This window comes from Triticum dicoccoides, chromosome 1B (assembly GCF_002162155.2).
Source record: "Triticum dicoccoides isolate Atlit2015 ecotype Zavitan chromosome 1B, WEW_v2.0, whole genome shotgun sequence".
In the NCBI taxonomy this organism is placed as follows: Eukaryota; Viridiplantae; Streptophyta; class Magnoliopsida; order Poales; family Poaceae; genus Triticum; species Triticum dicoccoides.
The window spans coordinates 548,033,822-548,047,526 of NC_041381.1; the positions used below are offsets into that span (position 1 = coordinate 548,033,822).

Consider the following 13,705-nt stretch of genomic DNA (forward strand, 5'->3'; position numbering starts at 1 on the left):
ATGAACAGTAGACGATGGAGGGGTGCCCGTGGAGGGGTGGTTGAACAGGACCCCGTGGTGTGGAGGGTTGGATGAACAGTAGACGATGGAGGGCTGGATGAACAGTAGACGGTGGAGGGGTGGTTGAACAGTAGCCGGTGGAGTAGCGCGCGGTGGAGGCTGGATGAATAGGAGCTCATGGAGGCTGCATGAACAGGAGCCCGTGGAGGCTGGAGGAGGTCGACGGTGGAGATGAACAGTATCCCGTGGAGTCCCGTTTTGCGGCGCCACACCCCTCCCGATGAATAGGACCCCCGTTTCGACCGTAGCGCTCCAACACAAGTCCGTTTCGTCCGTTTTGCGGTATGCCACACCCCTCCTGATCAACAGGACCCCCGTTTCGACCATAGGAGGTCCGTTCCCTCCATTTTGCGGTACGCCACACCCCTCCCGATCAACAGGACCACCGTTTCGACCTTAGGAGGTCTGTTTCCTCTGTTTTGCGGTACGCCACACCCCTCCCGATCAACAGGACCCTCGTTTCGACTGTAGGAGGTCCGTTTCCTCCGTTTTGCCGTACGCCAGACCCCTCCCGATGAACAGGATCCCATTTCAAACGTGGCCGGTGGAACACAAGGCCGTTTCCTCCGTTCTGCGGTACGCCAGGCCTCGTTTCCATCGCGTGTTCCGTCCAAGCCCTCCCGATGAACACAACCACGCATTACGTTGAATCCCGATGAAGACGATGCATTCCGTTGCCTCCCCATGAACACGATGACGACGTTGTTTCTCCGTTCCGACCCAGCCAATGTACACGAGCCCTGGCTGTACGTATATATGCGTGAGTAGGCGTTCGAGACCCCGCCCATATGTACACATACGTGGCCGTATTTTCTTTCTTACACCCTGGTCGTTGTACGTATGTCTACATGCTATGTGTGCGCCTCTACTACGACACGTGCGCGCCTCTACATCCACCAGTATGTATGTACACGTTCGCGACCAGAATGACAACGCTACGTACGCTTCGACCAGGTGGGTCCCGACTGTCAGGCACTTCCTTGCGTGCGAAGATGTAGCTCGTGGGTCCCAGCAGTCAAGGGGGTGAATCTTTTTTTCGGACGCACTTCCTTGCGTGCGAAGATGTAGCTGGTGGGTCCCAGCAGACAGGGGGAAATGTTTTTTCGCGAAATACTGTGGCCCGTCCGGTGGGTCCCCGCTGTCAGGTGGAGGAATAATTATTTTACGCGTAATAAACAGGCACTTCCTTGCTGCGGCCGTGGACCCAGCTGTCAGCCTCTCCACGTACAGTCCACGTCCGATGGAAGCCATTCCTTGACCATGTTGACCATGCCGTGCCGAGAGCACCAGGGCGGTGGACGACGGCGAGGCCTAGGAAGGGGACGACGCGGAGCCGGGGAAGACGCGGCAGTGGATGCCCACGCGTAGAGGAGTATGAGGGTTCACTCGTTCGGCTGCGGTGTGAGGCTGCCGTCGCCGCAGAATAACAGGGGGTGTGGGTGTGCAGAGGGATGGCCTGGCCAGCGTTGGGAGTAGTAGGGGGCGGTGAGGCCTCCGCGGCATCACTCCGGCCACGGGCGGCAGGAGCAGGCGACACGACCGGCGCTGCTTTGGGCGGCTGGAGCAAGAATACGAGAGGTTGAAGAAGCACTACGGTCATTGGATGGACATCGTACGGTCACTGGAGCTAGAATCGTTCATATATTGACTAAAGTTGACAAAGGCCTCCGTCCGAGTCAACTTAGTAGGCCCATAAGTTAGCCTCCCACCAAGGTGGGTCCCAGCTAGTAGGGGGTATTCAATTTTTTGTGCGTAATAAGGAGGCACTTCCAGTGGGTCCGAGCTGACAGCGGGGGGAACATTTTTTCGTGAAATACGGTGGCCCGTCCTGTGGGTCCCAGCAGTCAGGGGGAAACGTTTTTTTCGCGAAATACCGGTGGCCCGTCCGGTGGGTCCCTGCTGTCAGGTGGAGGAATAATTATTTTCCGCGTAATAAGGAGGCACTTCCTTGCGGCTGCCGTGGACCCAGCTGTCAGCCTCTCCACGTATAGTACTCTTTCGATGGAAGTCGGTCGTTGACCACATTGACCACGCCGTGCCGAGAGCACCACGGCGGTGGACGATGGTGAGGCCTAGGAAGGGGACGACGCGGAGCCGGGGAAGATGCGGTAGTGGAAGCCCGCGCGGAGAGGAGTACGAGGGTTCACCGGTTCGGCTGCGGTGTGAGGTTGCCGTCGCCGCAGAATAACAGGCGGTGTGGGTGAGTAGAGGGATGCCCTGGCCAGCGGTGGGAGTAGTAGGGGCGCTGAGGCCTGCACGGCAGCACAGCCGGCCACGGGAGGCGGGAGCAGGCAGTCCCACCGGCGCTGCTTTGGCGGCTGGAGCAAGAAGATCAGAGATTGAAGAAACACGACGTTCGTTGGATTGACATCCAATGTATACTAGAATTGTTTGTTGACGTATATAATAACTAAAAAAATCTTGCATACGCGTCAACTAAATAGGCCCACAAGTCACACCACTCCCTCTTTTTTTAATAATTTATATATAGCTCATGGCAACTTCTTATGCAATTTATTGCAGTCGTTTTTTTTGGTTGGTCAGGGCCAATTTCGCATATTTCTGTGGGTTTCAAACTATTTTTAATACCGAAATGTCGAGCCAGATTTAAAGTACTTTGAAGATATATTTAAATTAGGTTAATGCCCAGTGAAATAGGAATCTGAAAATGTGAAAAAAAAATCAAAAATTATAAAGTAATTGCCAATTTGTCATCTGTTTTTATATTTACAACCCATTTCATATTACTTTCAAGATTTGCAGGCGTCTTGAAAGAGTTGCAGCCCATCAGGGCATAGAAAAATAAGTAGGCCTGGATTGGCTATTCTTCAGAAAAATTAAACAGGGCTCATTTTCACAAAGAAAAAAATAGTTGGGCTGGTCACATGGTGAACATAAAATATAAGCCTGGGCTAGACGGGCCACAACCCAGTTCAAACCCTGCTCCGTCTCAACAATACCAAACAAAAAAAATATTGCTCGAGTAGCTACGTCCCAGGTGTCAGCTGATCTTGTGCTGTTCTCTTGTCTATTGACTATATACGCTCACAATGTTGTGGGTCCCAGATGTCAGGAAAACACTAGGAGGAAGCATTTTATTTTTCCATACGCTGACGTGGTGGGCCCCTACTGTCATCCTCTCCACGTACTTCTGCCGATTCCTGTTGTTTGTTGACCATGTTGACAATGCAAGAGGGCGGCGCCGCGGCGAGCGCACCAAAGCGCACGGAGGATGTCGGCGTTAACGATTTAGGAGACGGTGGGGCGGCGATGCGTGCGCTTAGGCGCAGCCAGCCGTGGGAGGTGGAAGCAGGCGGCCCCGTCGGTGCTGGTTTGGTTTTGGCGGCCGGAGGAAGACATGACTGAAGAAATACGATAGACTATAAAAGTAGCAAGAGTACTTAACAACCTTAACTGAAACCAACAGGGGCACTTAACAACCAAAGCTGAAAGCAGTATGAGTACTTATACAGGTTCAACCGTACAAAGCACGCCTCAGACAATGCTACTTTGCCTACAGTTAACCAAGGGTGAGGCCGCCAAGCCCAGGACAAGGCCTAGGCGCCACCCCGCGCATCCACAACCTTCTGAAAGCGGCTTCATCTCGCAACGTGGTCAATAAATAGGATATTCGCTTTAGAGCCATGAAAAAGCATGAACATAATCTTCTGTCCTATTGTCCAAGATGAACGGGCCTTCATTATTTGAGACCACCCATGAATAAGTATCTTTTCACCTCCAAGGGGAATTGAGTAGGTCGACATAAACATCATGTTGTGACCAAGCGCAAGTCTGACCCAACCATGGCCAGGCATCTGTATAGGAACAACAGAACTCGGCAGTTCCTGTTTCAAGAAGATCACAGCCGTAAAATTGTGTATAAGCAATAGTTTATGAACAACATATATAACAGAAAACAGCTCGTACCATAAGTTTCTCGACACAGTTGGACATGTTCAACGAGTGCAGCAGTGGCACACATATCCCACGTGGCCTTCCACCATTGAAACACCCCACAAGGACCTCAAGATGATTAATAAAGTGTAGGAACTTGTGGATGTTGATCCAGTCAACTTCAGTGCCATTAGTAACAGCCGAGTTATTACAGAGTAACAAACGAGCAGACTGCTTAACTCTGAAAAACCTACACGTGCCACCAATTATAAGAAAATATTAGTTAGAAGTAGCATCTTTGTGACAGATTCGTTGCTACTTCTAAAGTTAAATTGTGATTAGTTAGACAGAATAGGTGGATTAAGAAGTAATCAAGGCAACAAGCAAGAACCAGATACAAAACTAACATGGATGAACAATTGGAACGACGTCGGGGTGGAAGATCGCAGTGAAGATGAGACCAGGTTCTGCTATTTCCATCAACATTCGTGCGCCAACTTTCAGTCCGTAACACTTGAGAAAGTTTATCCAAGTTCGGCCATAAAAAAGCAGCGATCTTCTTGGTTCATGAACCCAACTCAGAAGTAATATCCATGGCTTGTCTTCACTATGACCATTAAACTAGTGTATTCAGTTATGGCAAGGCCGAGCATCTTGAGTACATGTGTTCTGGCAGAGCAAATAATACACTGCAGGAAAAATGATATGAGAACACAACATGTTCAAAAAAAGCCCACCCTCCCGGATAGAAAAGAGGATTCTAGGAACATACTGTGCACGTTTCAAAATGCTGTGTTAGGATGAGAAGGAACAAGTGTGGCATCTCGCCGAAGGCACAGAAATCTGTAGGGTACTCGCACTTTGGGCACTGCAACTGAAACACACTAGATTCAGTACGAAGAAAAATGCATCAATGGCGGCGGCTGCCATCCTAGGATTACCTGCGACCAAGGGACTTGGATTTATCGGGGAAGGATGAAGAATTCGTACCTGGTTCTCCATGAGAAAACCCTATGCAATCACTGAGCGGGGGTTTTCTCTGAACAAGTAGACGAGGGAGAAGGGGATTCAGGCCCAGTGAAATATTGTCGCTTTGTCCGTCCAGCTTACTGCTAAAGCTGGAAAGGGGGGTTGTGATTTGACGGCTCATTGGGCATTACTGCGGCGCTATGACTGGGGTGTGTCTACCGTGAAATTGTGCACTCTAATTTGTGCATATGGCACGTGGCCCCGTTGCCGGTTGCCCCACATATTAGCGAAAGGAAGTAGAAAGACAAGAGTAACTAGTTACACATAAATATATTTTTTGACATAGAGATACTCCCTCTGTAAAGAAATATACAAATCTTTTATATCACAGGCTCACCTTGCCGAGAAATATACTCCCTCTACAGCGCATGGGCATTATGGGGTTTCAGCTTTTTTATGGGGGTTCAGCTGAGAATATAATACTCAGATAGGCTCACGGTTCTGGACTTTGGGCCGCGGCCGACCCTGCATGTTTGGGGGCCCATGTGTTCTACCTCAGCGCTTTATATTGCAAGCGATTGGTACGGCACTGGTTTTAGATGCTGTCGCAAGGCGAATACACAAAATTGAATAAAGCACGGTAGCTGTTGGAATGAAATCGAACGATAGTTCCTAACCAGCAATCAGAGTTGCAATTCTATCAACGATATACCATGTGATAAATAATACTGTCGTACTACTTATACACATAGGACACTTGTTTCACCATGCCAGATTATTACATCAAAATCTCTCGAAGGATAGATCAGTTCGGCAGTTGCGTGCTGCTACTGAAGAATTTCAAAGTTGATTTGGACCAGCTCTCCTTGTCGGGAAAGTTTGATTTTGACATCATCCCCTACCGCAAGATATGATTTAGATTTGAACCTTGACCATCCTTTAGCATCAATCATCATGCGACCATCCTTTGTACTTACGGTATATTGAGCAGGTTCATTCACACCAAGGCTGCGGATGGTAAGAGAAACTTCGCCGCGGCAGACCGGATTGTTGAACGACTCCCTCGTTGCTCTAGGAATTCTCTGTTTGCAAACAAGAAGACATACCCAAATAGTTAGATCAACATAGTGAATCATGTGAAACAACATGGAAAGAAAAAAGAACGAAGCACTTGGGCGGCCAATGCTTACCAAGAAGGTGGACATGTCAGTTTTTGTAAGGACTTTGGTATATGAAGTGAGAACTGCAGCCCAGTCTCTTGCCGGTGCAACTGCACGGGCCGGAGCAGATGCAAGTGCAAGTGTTGGTGCAGGTACCGAAGCCGCTGCTGCTGCCGGAGATGGTGCTCCTTGTAGAGCTAGTGCCGGTGTTGGAGTGGGTGCCAGTGTCGATGCCCGATCCTTCGGTAGATCAGACTGATTCGCTGACGCGGTCGGTGCCCAATCCTCAGCTGGATCAGACTGAGCTGCTGCCGCTGTCAGTGCTAGAGCAACTGCCGGTGCTCGATCTGTGCGAGACAGCAGCGATCGTGTCTGGTCTGCTATGATCAGCTTTCTAACTTGACTAGGATCCGTGACCATGATCCAGTTTTTTTCTTCATTTCTTTTAAACGCGAGAAGGACTAATTGTGGCATTTTTGTTAAACCAAACTGCAGTTCAATAGGGATTCAGCTTGTACTCAGACAACAGACTGATCCAATTTTTCCAGTAATATAAGTGATGGACAGTGCCTTCGTTACTGACACGACATAAGAAGTGAAACCTGCAAAAATAGCCATCATATAGCAAACCAAACGGTTTATTCTGTGATGAATGTCACATGGCAAAACCTGCATCGTAAAATTGCAGGAAAAGAAAGAAAACATGACATTAAATCAATAAGATTTAGACAGTAAAAAGATTTACTTGATGTGACACGAGTGAATCCTTACCAGGAAATCACTATGTTGAAGTACTAAACAGAAGATTGATCGTCCAACTACGCGTGGCATGCAGGGGCCCTGCCTACTCCCACAAGCAGGACAGTCAAAGGTCGTGACAAATCGTATGGACCAAACATCCATGGGACTAGAAATCCTGGAGGGTGCGATAAACCCTGCAGTGCATACAGATATTGGAGTGTAACCATAGTTGATAAACCGTCCTCACAAAAAATATGATCTGGATACTACAAAATGTACAGACTGAATTGAGTGCACAAACATTAACATAGACCGTTCTCAGGACTGACCACACACCAAAAGCGGCAGTACTAATAAACAATACAGGGTTCACAAACACAAATCAAGTACTGAACAATAGTACTTACTACAGACAAGCAAAGTTGCACTAACTAAACTCTGCAGACTATTTCTTGCCACCGACCTACGGGATGAACCCCGCATAACTGAGTAGACCATGGACTTCGTGTGAGATGTCTACATGCACCATCACCATCTTGTCAACCTTGAAGAACCTAACAGAGTGGTCTTTCCACTCATAAACATGATGATGAAGACATGCCGCATCAGATTTGTTGGGAAGCTTTACAAGAACCACACCCTTCGTAATCGAAGGCACAGCCAGGAAATTGTTGTGGTCAAGTACAACCTCAAGAACACGCCTGCCAACAATGCTACAGGAAAACACTAGTTCAGGACACGTGGCGACAAGGACACAGCAGCTGGATAGTTCAGCAGTAGAACTCATCATCAGGTCTTCCAGTTCACATGGCATGACTTTGAGAACTTCATCTCCACCGCGGACCTGGTTCTAATTCAAACAGAAACCATATTTTATTACTACCTCCATTCAGAAATATAAGATGATTTTTGATATTATACTCCATATATGACTACATATACGCACAGAAATGAGTGAACAAAGACACTAGAACATGTCTTCAAAGGCATGCGAGTAGAGGATTACATGCAATATCCATAACACAAGTTACTGAGGAAAATATACCCTCTTAAAAGGTAGCATTGATGTTCATAAAGTACTCCCTCCGTCCCAAAATTCTTGTCTTGGATTTGTCTAGATACGAATGTATCAAGTCACATTTTAGTATTAGATACATCCGTATCTAGACAAATCTAAGACAAGAAATTTGGGACAGAGGGAGTAGTTGAAAGTAATCTATAAGAAATCAGTGTCAACCCCTCGCATGTTTTGGTCAAAAGAGGAATTTAGAACCATCATTTGGCACACTAAAATCACATGCAAGATCACCCAAAAAGTTGTACTACCAGTACTAGTACTGCGTGTTAGATGAAAAAACACGATCAAGATCGAGAAAAATATCGTCAACAAGAGACATTACCTGGACTTGCTTAATGAGGGATCCCGGAGAGGGGGGCTTGGACAGGGCGATGGCTTTGAGCTTGTCTGCGGTAGTCTCGGCGGGGTGCTTGCGCTTTTTTGTACCATGAGCCTCGACGGTTTTGGCCAGAGCCATAGACATCATGTCGGCCGATGCTCCGGCGTCCATCCAAGAGAGGAAGCTAAGAGAGAAGAGTGAAAGGAGGAACGAGATGAGGGAGAAGCGAAGCGAGTGGGGGTTTTCTTCAAGAGAGCAAGCTGAGAGAGAAGAGTGAAATGATGGTTGCTTCGTCCGTCCAACTTACTGCTGGAAAGGAGGGGGGTTTGTGATTTGATAGCTCATTGGGCATTAATGCGGCGGTTCGATCGGGGTAGTCTACCGTCACTCTACTATGGAGTAATTTAGTGCATGGCTGGTGGACCCAGGTGCTGGCTGTCCCACACGTCGGTGAAAGTGAGTAATTTAGTGCATGGATGGAGGAGGATCCACACGGTAGAGCGTGTCCACTGTTTTTCATTCTGAAGAAAAAAATGATTACAACAAGCGTTTCCACTCTTACGACGGAGGAGTGCGAAACACGGCAGCCACTTGAACATACATAGTGCTCCTACTACTAGGCATGTAGTACGTCAGTAGTACTACACAATCTTGTTGCTAGTGTAGTAAGATATGACGATAACAAATGATGTTGTGCGCATGTCAACTACTCCTATATGTAACATAGTACCTCTTTTTTGACTGTCCGGTCGAGAATGAACAGTGAGATCAATGTTAACAGAACTAGGTCCACAGCGCACGGAGAATACGGTGCTACAGTACTCCACGAAACATGAACCATATGAAGCACGAATAGTGTTAGACAGGGTGTATGAAGGGTGCACGGGATGGGAGAAAAAGTTCCCTTCTCGACCCACTTTTGGGTGTTTGGCAGAGTGCATGAAGGGTGCATGAGTCCACACTAGTAGGTTGACAAAAATACACGAAGAGGAAACAACTATATTGAGATGAGAATGCAACCAAACACACCCACGCGCTTTGTGCTATAGTGACTGATCTGCACCATCTGAGTTTGATCCAACGGTCATGTTGCGCCGAGATATGGACATGCCCATGCAGAGGGCGCCTAAACACCACCGATGTCCCTCTGCTTCTTGAGGCGCATGACGTTGGTGATGCAGGGTGCAACCGCCCAGAGAGCCCACTCCCGGTCGACGGGAGCCAGCTCGTCAAAGACGGCATCCAATGGCACGAATGGATTCCGGTGACAGAGCCCTGAAAAGATTTGCCCGGCAATGGCGACGGCAGCCTGCAACCCCTCCTTGTCCAACTCAGCCCCCACCATCGCAAGCGCGCCGGCTCAGCTCCTCGGAGATATAGGTGAAGAAGGAGACCAGGTCAGGAAGCCGCAGCTCGTTGAAGTCGACCGGGTGGTCGAACGGGTTTAGCCCGACGGCCGACATTGTCGCGCTGGCACGATGGTAGGCATCGTGCATCCACAACACGTGCGTGGCAACTTGGTTCACCAAGTGGCTGAGGCGATCCTGGACCTCGTGACGATTGGCTCGCTCGCACTCCAGCCGGCTCCCCTGACGGCCTATCGTATCTCCCGCTTTCTGCAGCAACGCCGCCGACGCCTTGAGCATCTTTGTGGTGGACGCCTGCCGCTTTTGAAGCTCCATGAACTCCCGCACATAACGGAGGAGCATGGCACTCCTCTCCTCCTTGAGCTCACGGAGCTCCACGTCCTTGGCCCTGAGCTCCGCATCCTTGGCATGGAGCTCCTGTGTTAGGCGCCTCACCTCAGACTCCATGATTTGCTGTGCCTCCATGGCACCAGGTAGAAGTAATGGGGAGAGGAAGCAAAGGGGGCAAAACAGCTGAAAGGCAATGCAATCTACAGGAAGGCGGAGGGAGCTAGCCGAGGAGCGGGGAATCTTTTGGTTTTCACCATGGTAAAACACCAGTCGACGACTTCTCACATCAGGGAGCAGTGGGTTTTTACAAGCGGAGTCATCGTGACTAATTGTTGTCGCGCCTGTTCCCGTCAATCAAAAACTTAAAAATCCTGCCGCGCCTGCTCTCATCAATCAAAAAATTAAAAATCCTGCTGCACCCAAACACCAGAGCAACGCCGCAGTGGATATTTAAATTTACCTGCTGGCAAGTAGATAAAAAAGGGGTGAAAAAACAAATGTGGCGGCGGCCTAGCCAATCGGTCGAACTAGCCCAACTAGCTAGCCACCGTGCTTCACTTATGTACTTGGCGGGAAAGGTGGTCTTTCGTGATTTGATGATTCATTTACTTGCTTCCGCGCTACGACCGAGGAGGACCCAGAAAACGCCCGGTAGGGCGTCCCACGTCAGGAAGAATATATGCGTGCACCACCCGGGAGGACCCCAAAACCGCGCGGTAGGGTGTGCCACGTCTCGGCATGGAGGAAAAATGTGCATGTAAAAATATACTGTATCAAACATAGTACCTATGGTTCGACCTCGGGACCCAGCCAGTCGGTCGAAAACACCCCACTAGCCACACAGCTTCATCATGCAAACGTGGAACGGAGGATAGATGTGGTTAGCTCCGTCTCGACCAGCCACAACGTCTCTTGTTCTAGGCGATTCTTCTATTTTCCAAGCTTTTTTTAGTTGTAATAATACCACGGCAAGCTAGCGCCGCTCTTCGTGTGTGCCCGTGCAAAGGTTAGATGATGGAGAGAAGAGAGATTGAGATCGCAGACCTGGGACCCACCAGTAAGTGAGACAACGGTCATGCACGTGTTGACGAGGCACTCTCTCTACTCTATTCAATGCAAGTACTGTATAAAATCAAGTTATGGGACAAAGCCAACAACCGTTCGTTTTTTCAGGCTATCGACTTACGCTTTGTAGTCCAGGTTGCCAGTTCGAATCTCGTCTTTCAGATTTGTTAGTTTTAGGTCCAATTTTAATTAATGACAAGTGGGACCCCCGTGTGTTGTTCCGATATTTCAGTGTAGGATGGTTTTTTTGAACAAACACTTTGCGCGGTTAGACAAGTAACGGCACGAGTTACACGTATTTTGCAAGTTTACGAACAAAAATGACAGCGGCATAGAATATCACATCCACCCTGCAGCTTAGATACTATGGTGATACAAGTTTTTACACCGTTGGAAGTGAGATTCAATGGCTTGGGAGTAGTCTTTGTAATTATGCGCGATTTCCAAACGTTCCAAAGGTTTTTTTGCTAATAAAACATTCAGGCCTCGTATGTGCCGCTGCATCTTCGATCCAACGGCTCCCCGGTGCTCATATTAGGTGCTCCCCGTAGCTTAATTACCCGCTATGGTGATATGAGCATCTAGGTCGTATGCTCAGTGATCAGATGGCACATGCGTAGTACTTGTACTTTCTGCGCATTTCCCAAACTCTATCAGTTGTATATTGCAAAAACATTCAAACCTCCTACTGTGGGCCGTTAGATCTCAGTGAACTCGTATCACCATAGAATCTATGGTGCGGGAGCACCTCATACTCTCCCGTGCGAGAAAACATAAGGTGTTATCGCAGCTTGGATGCTACGGTGATACGAGCTTGGAGGTCGTTTGATCTGAGATCCAATGGCATCTGAGTAGTCTTTGTGCTTGTAAGCAGTGGCCGAACTCTTTTGGGGCTTTTCTGCAAAAAAACCATTCGAACCACCAAGGAGGTGTTGGGTCACAAATCCAACGCCTCGAAGAGCTTGTATCACCAAAGCATCTAAGGTGTGGTAGCACATGATATTCTTACATACAGGAGAATATGATGTCCTCCTTCATCTTAGATGCTATGGTGATACGAGCTTCGAGGTCATTGGATATGGGATCAAAGGGCATCTAAGTAGTTTTTGTACAAATTGTGTGCAATTCTCAAACTCATCAAGGTTTCCTGCAAAAAAAATTAAGACACATCATGTGAGCTGCTATATCTCAGATCTACAAGCTCCAAGCAACTCGTATCGGCATATAGCATCTAAGGTATGGGGGCACATGATATTCTCCCGGGGAGGAGGGGTGGGGGTGCACAACCAATCGGTGGTTGGGAGGGTGGGGACAAATATAATCTAAACAACCCTAAACAGAGCTCCACAATTTTATCTAAGGTCGAGGGGTTGACCCCCGACAATCATAGCTCCGCCTAAACACAACATTTGCATGTACTGTAGTACTAGACTTAATATTCATGTTTTAGTTTCATGTTCATTTTAAATATTGAACTGAGGACCATGGATGTCTTACATTTTAATCCCTTCGTTCCTAAATATTAGTCTTTTTAGAGGCTTCAAATGGACTGGCACATACTATGCCTCTCGTGCAGAAGATCAGTGGACACCTAGGGAGAAAACAGTATGCCACGGTTAATTTCTAGAAGGGTGATTTTTTAATGTATATAACACAGACCACAAAACCCCCACAAAAATGATGTAGCCCAGCTAGCACCGGCCGAACCTTCCCTCATCACAATAACTCCCCTCAAATTAGCTCAACTGAACACTATCTAAACTATGGTACAGGGAACAAACGTGTAGGCAGAGAGAGAAGCAGAGTCATGCACCTGCACCCCTTGGCTGTGGCGCACATGACCATGTCGCCGGTTGGCTGCACCTCGATGCGTAGGCTGGATCCCTTCCGGAGCACAAACCTCGCCTAGAACCCAAACCCCACAGAGAAAGAGGCACACCCAGGTCAACCCACGATCGAATTCGAAGCCCAACCAAATTCATAACAAAAAAGGCAGGGCAGAGTAATTTAGCCTCTCAGCACTATGAGAAGCAGGAATATAAAAATAAGCATCTCCTTAGTCTAGACCATAGAACATATAATATGAAATACAAATAGAAAAGAAGAAAAGACAGAACACACAATATAGCGAGACAAGTACCTTTGATGTGACACTTGACTGTCCTGGTATAGCAAAATCTTCATCGTCGTCGTCGACCTTTTTGATCCGTTTAACATAATCTTTCGAGTTCTACAATAACCAACATTATGAAAGGGTTGGAAATAATTTCAAATACAAGTCTGCACATGCAGGTACATATGAAAGTTCACATAGAGGATTACTCTAAAAGTTATTGATTTGATGAGTACTTCGTCTTCTTCATCTAGTTCTACCACTACTTTTTCCTCCTGTAACCGCTTCAACATCTCCATCGACCTCTCCGATCCGTTTAACATAAATCTTTCGAGTTATGCAATAACCAACCGTATGATAGGGTTAGTAATAATTTCAAATACAAATTTGCACATGCAGGTACATATAAAAGTTGACATAGAGGATACTCTAAAAGTGATTGATTTGATGAGTTCTTCTTCTTCATCTAGTTCTACTACTATTTTATCCTCCTACAAGCGTGTAGCGCACACAAAATGACCAATATTAGAGAGGAAATATTTTACGAAGATAATGCCGCAGGACCACCATGCCATAGGCAAAATAATCTACATATTACCCAAAATGTGA

General features: G+C 47.6%; 1 protein-coding gene across 1 annotated transcript in view; it reads right to left on the bottom strand.

Moving 5' to 3' along the window:
• LOC119350582 overlaps window positions 1-13,405 on the bottom strand; it is a 39,026-nt gene extending 25,621 nt beyond the window's left edge. The window contains exons 1-3 of the mRNA XM_037618338.1: window positions 13,306-13,405; window positions 13,124-13,213; window positions 12,754-12,888 (exon numbers count right to left, since the gene is read on the bottom strand). Coding sequence (XP_037474235.1) covers window positions 12,754-12,888; window positions 13,124-13,213; window positions 13,306-13,395 — 315 coding nt within the window. The 5' untranslated portion in view covers window positions 13,396-13,405. The remainder of the gene's footprint in view (window positions 1-12,753; window positions 12,889-13,123; window positions 13,214-13,305) is intronic.
• Between the last annotated feature and the right edge of the window lie 300 nt (window positions 13,406-13,705).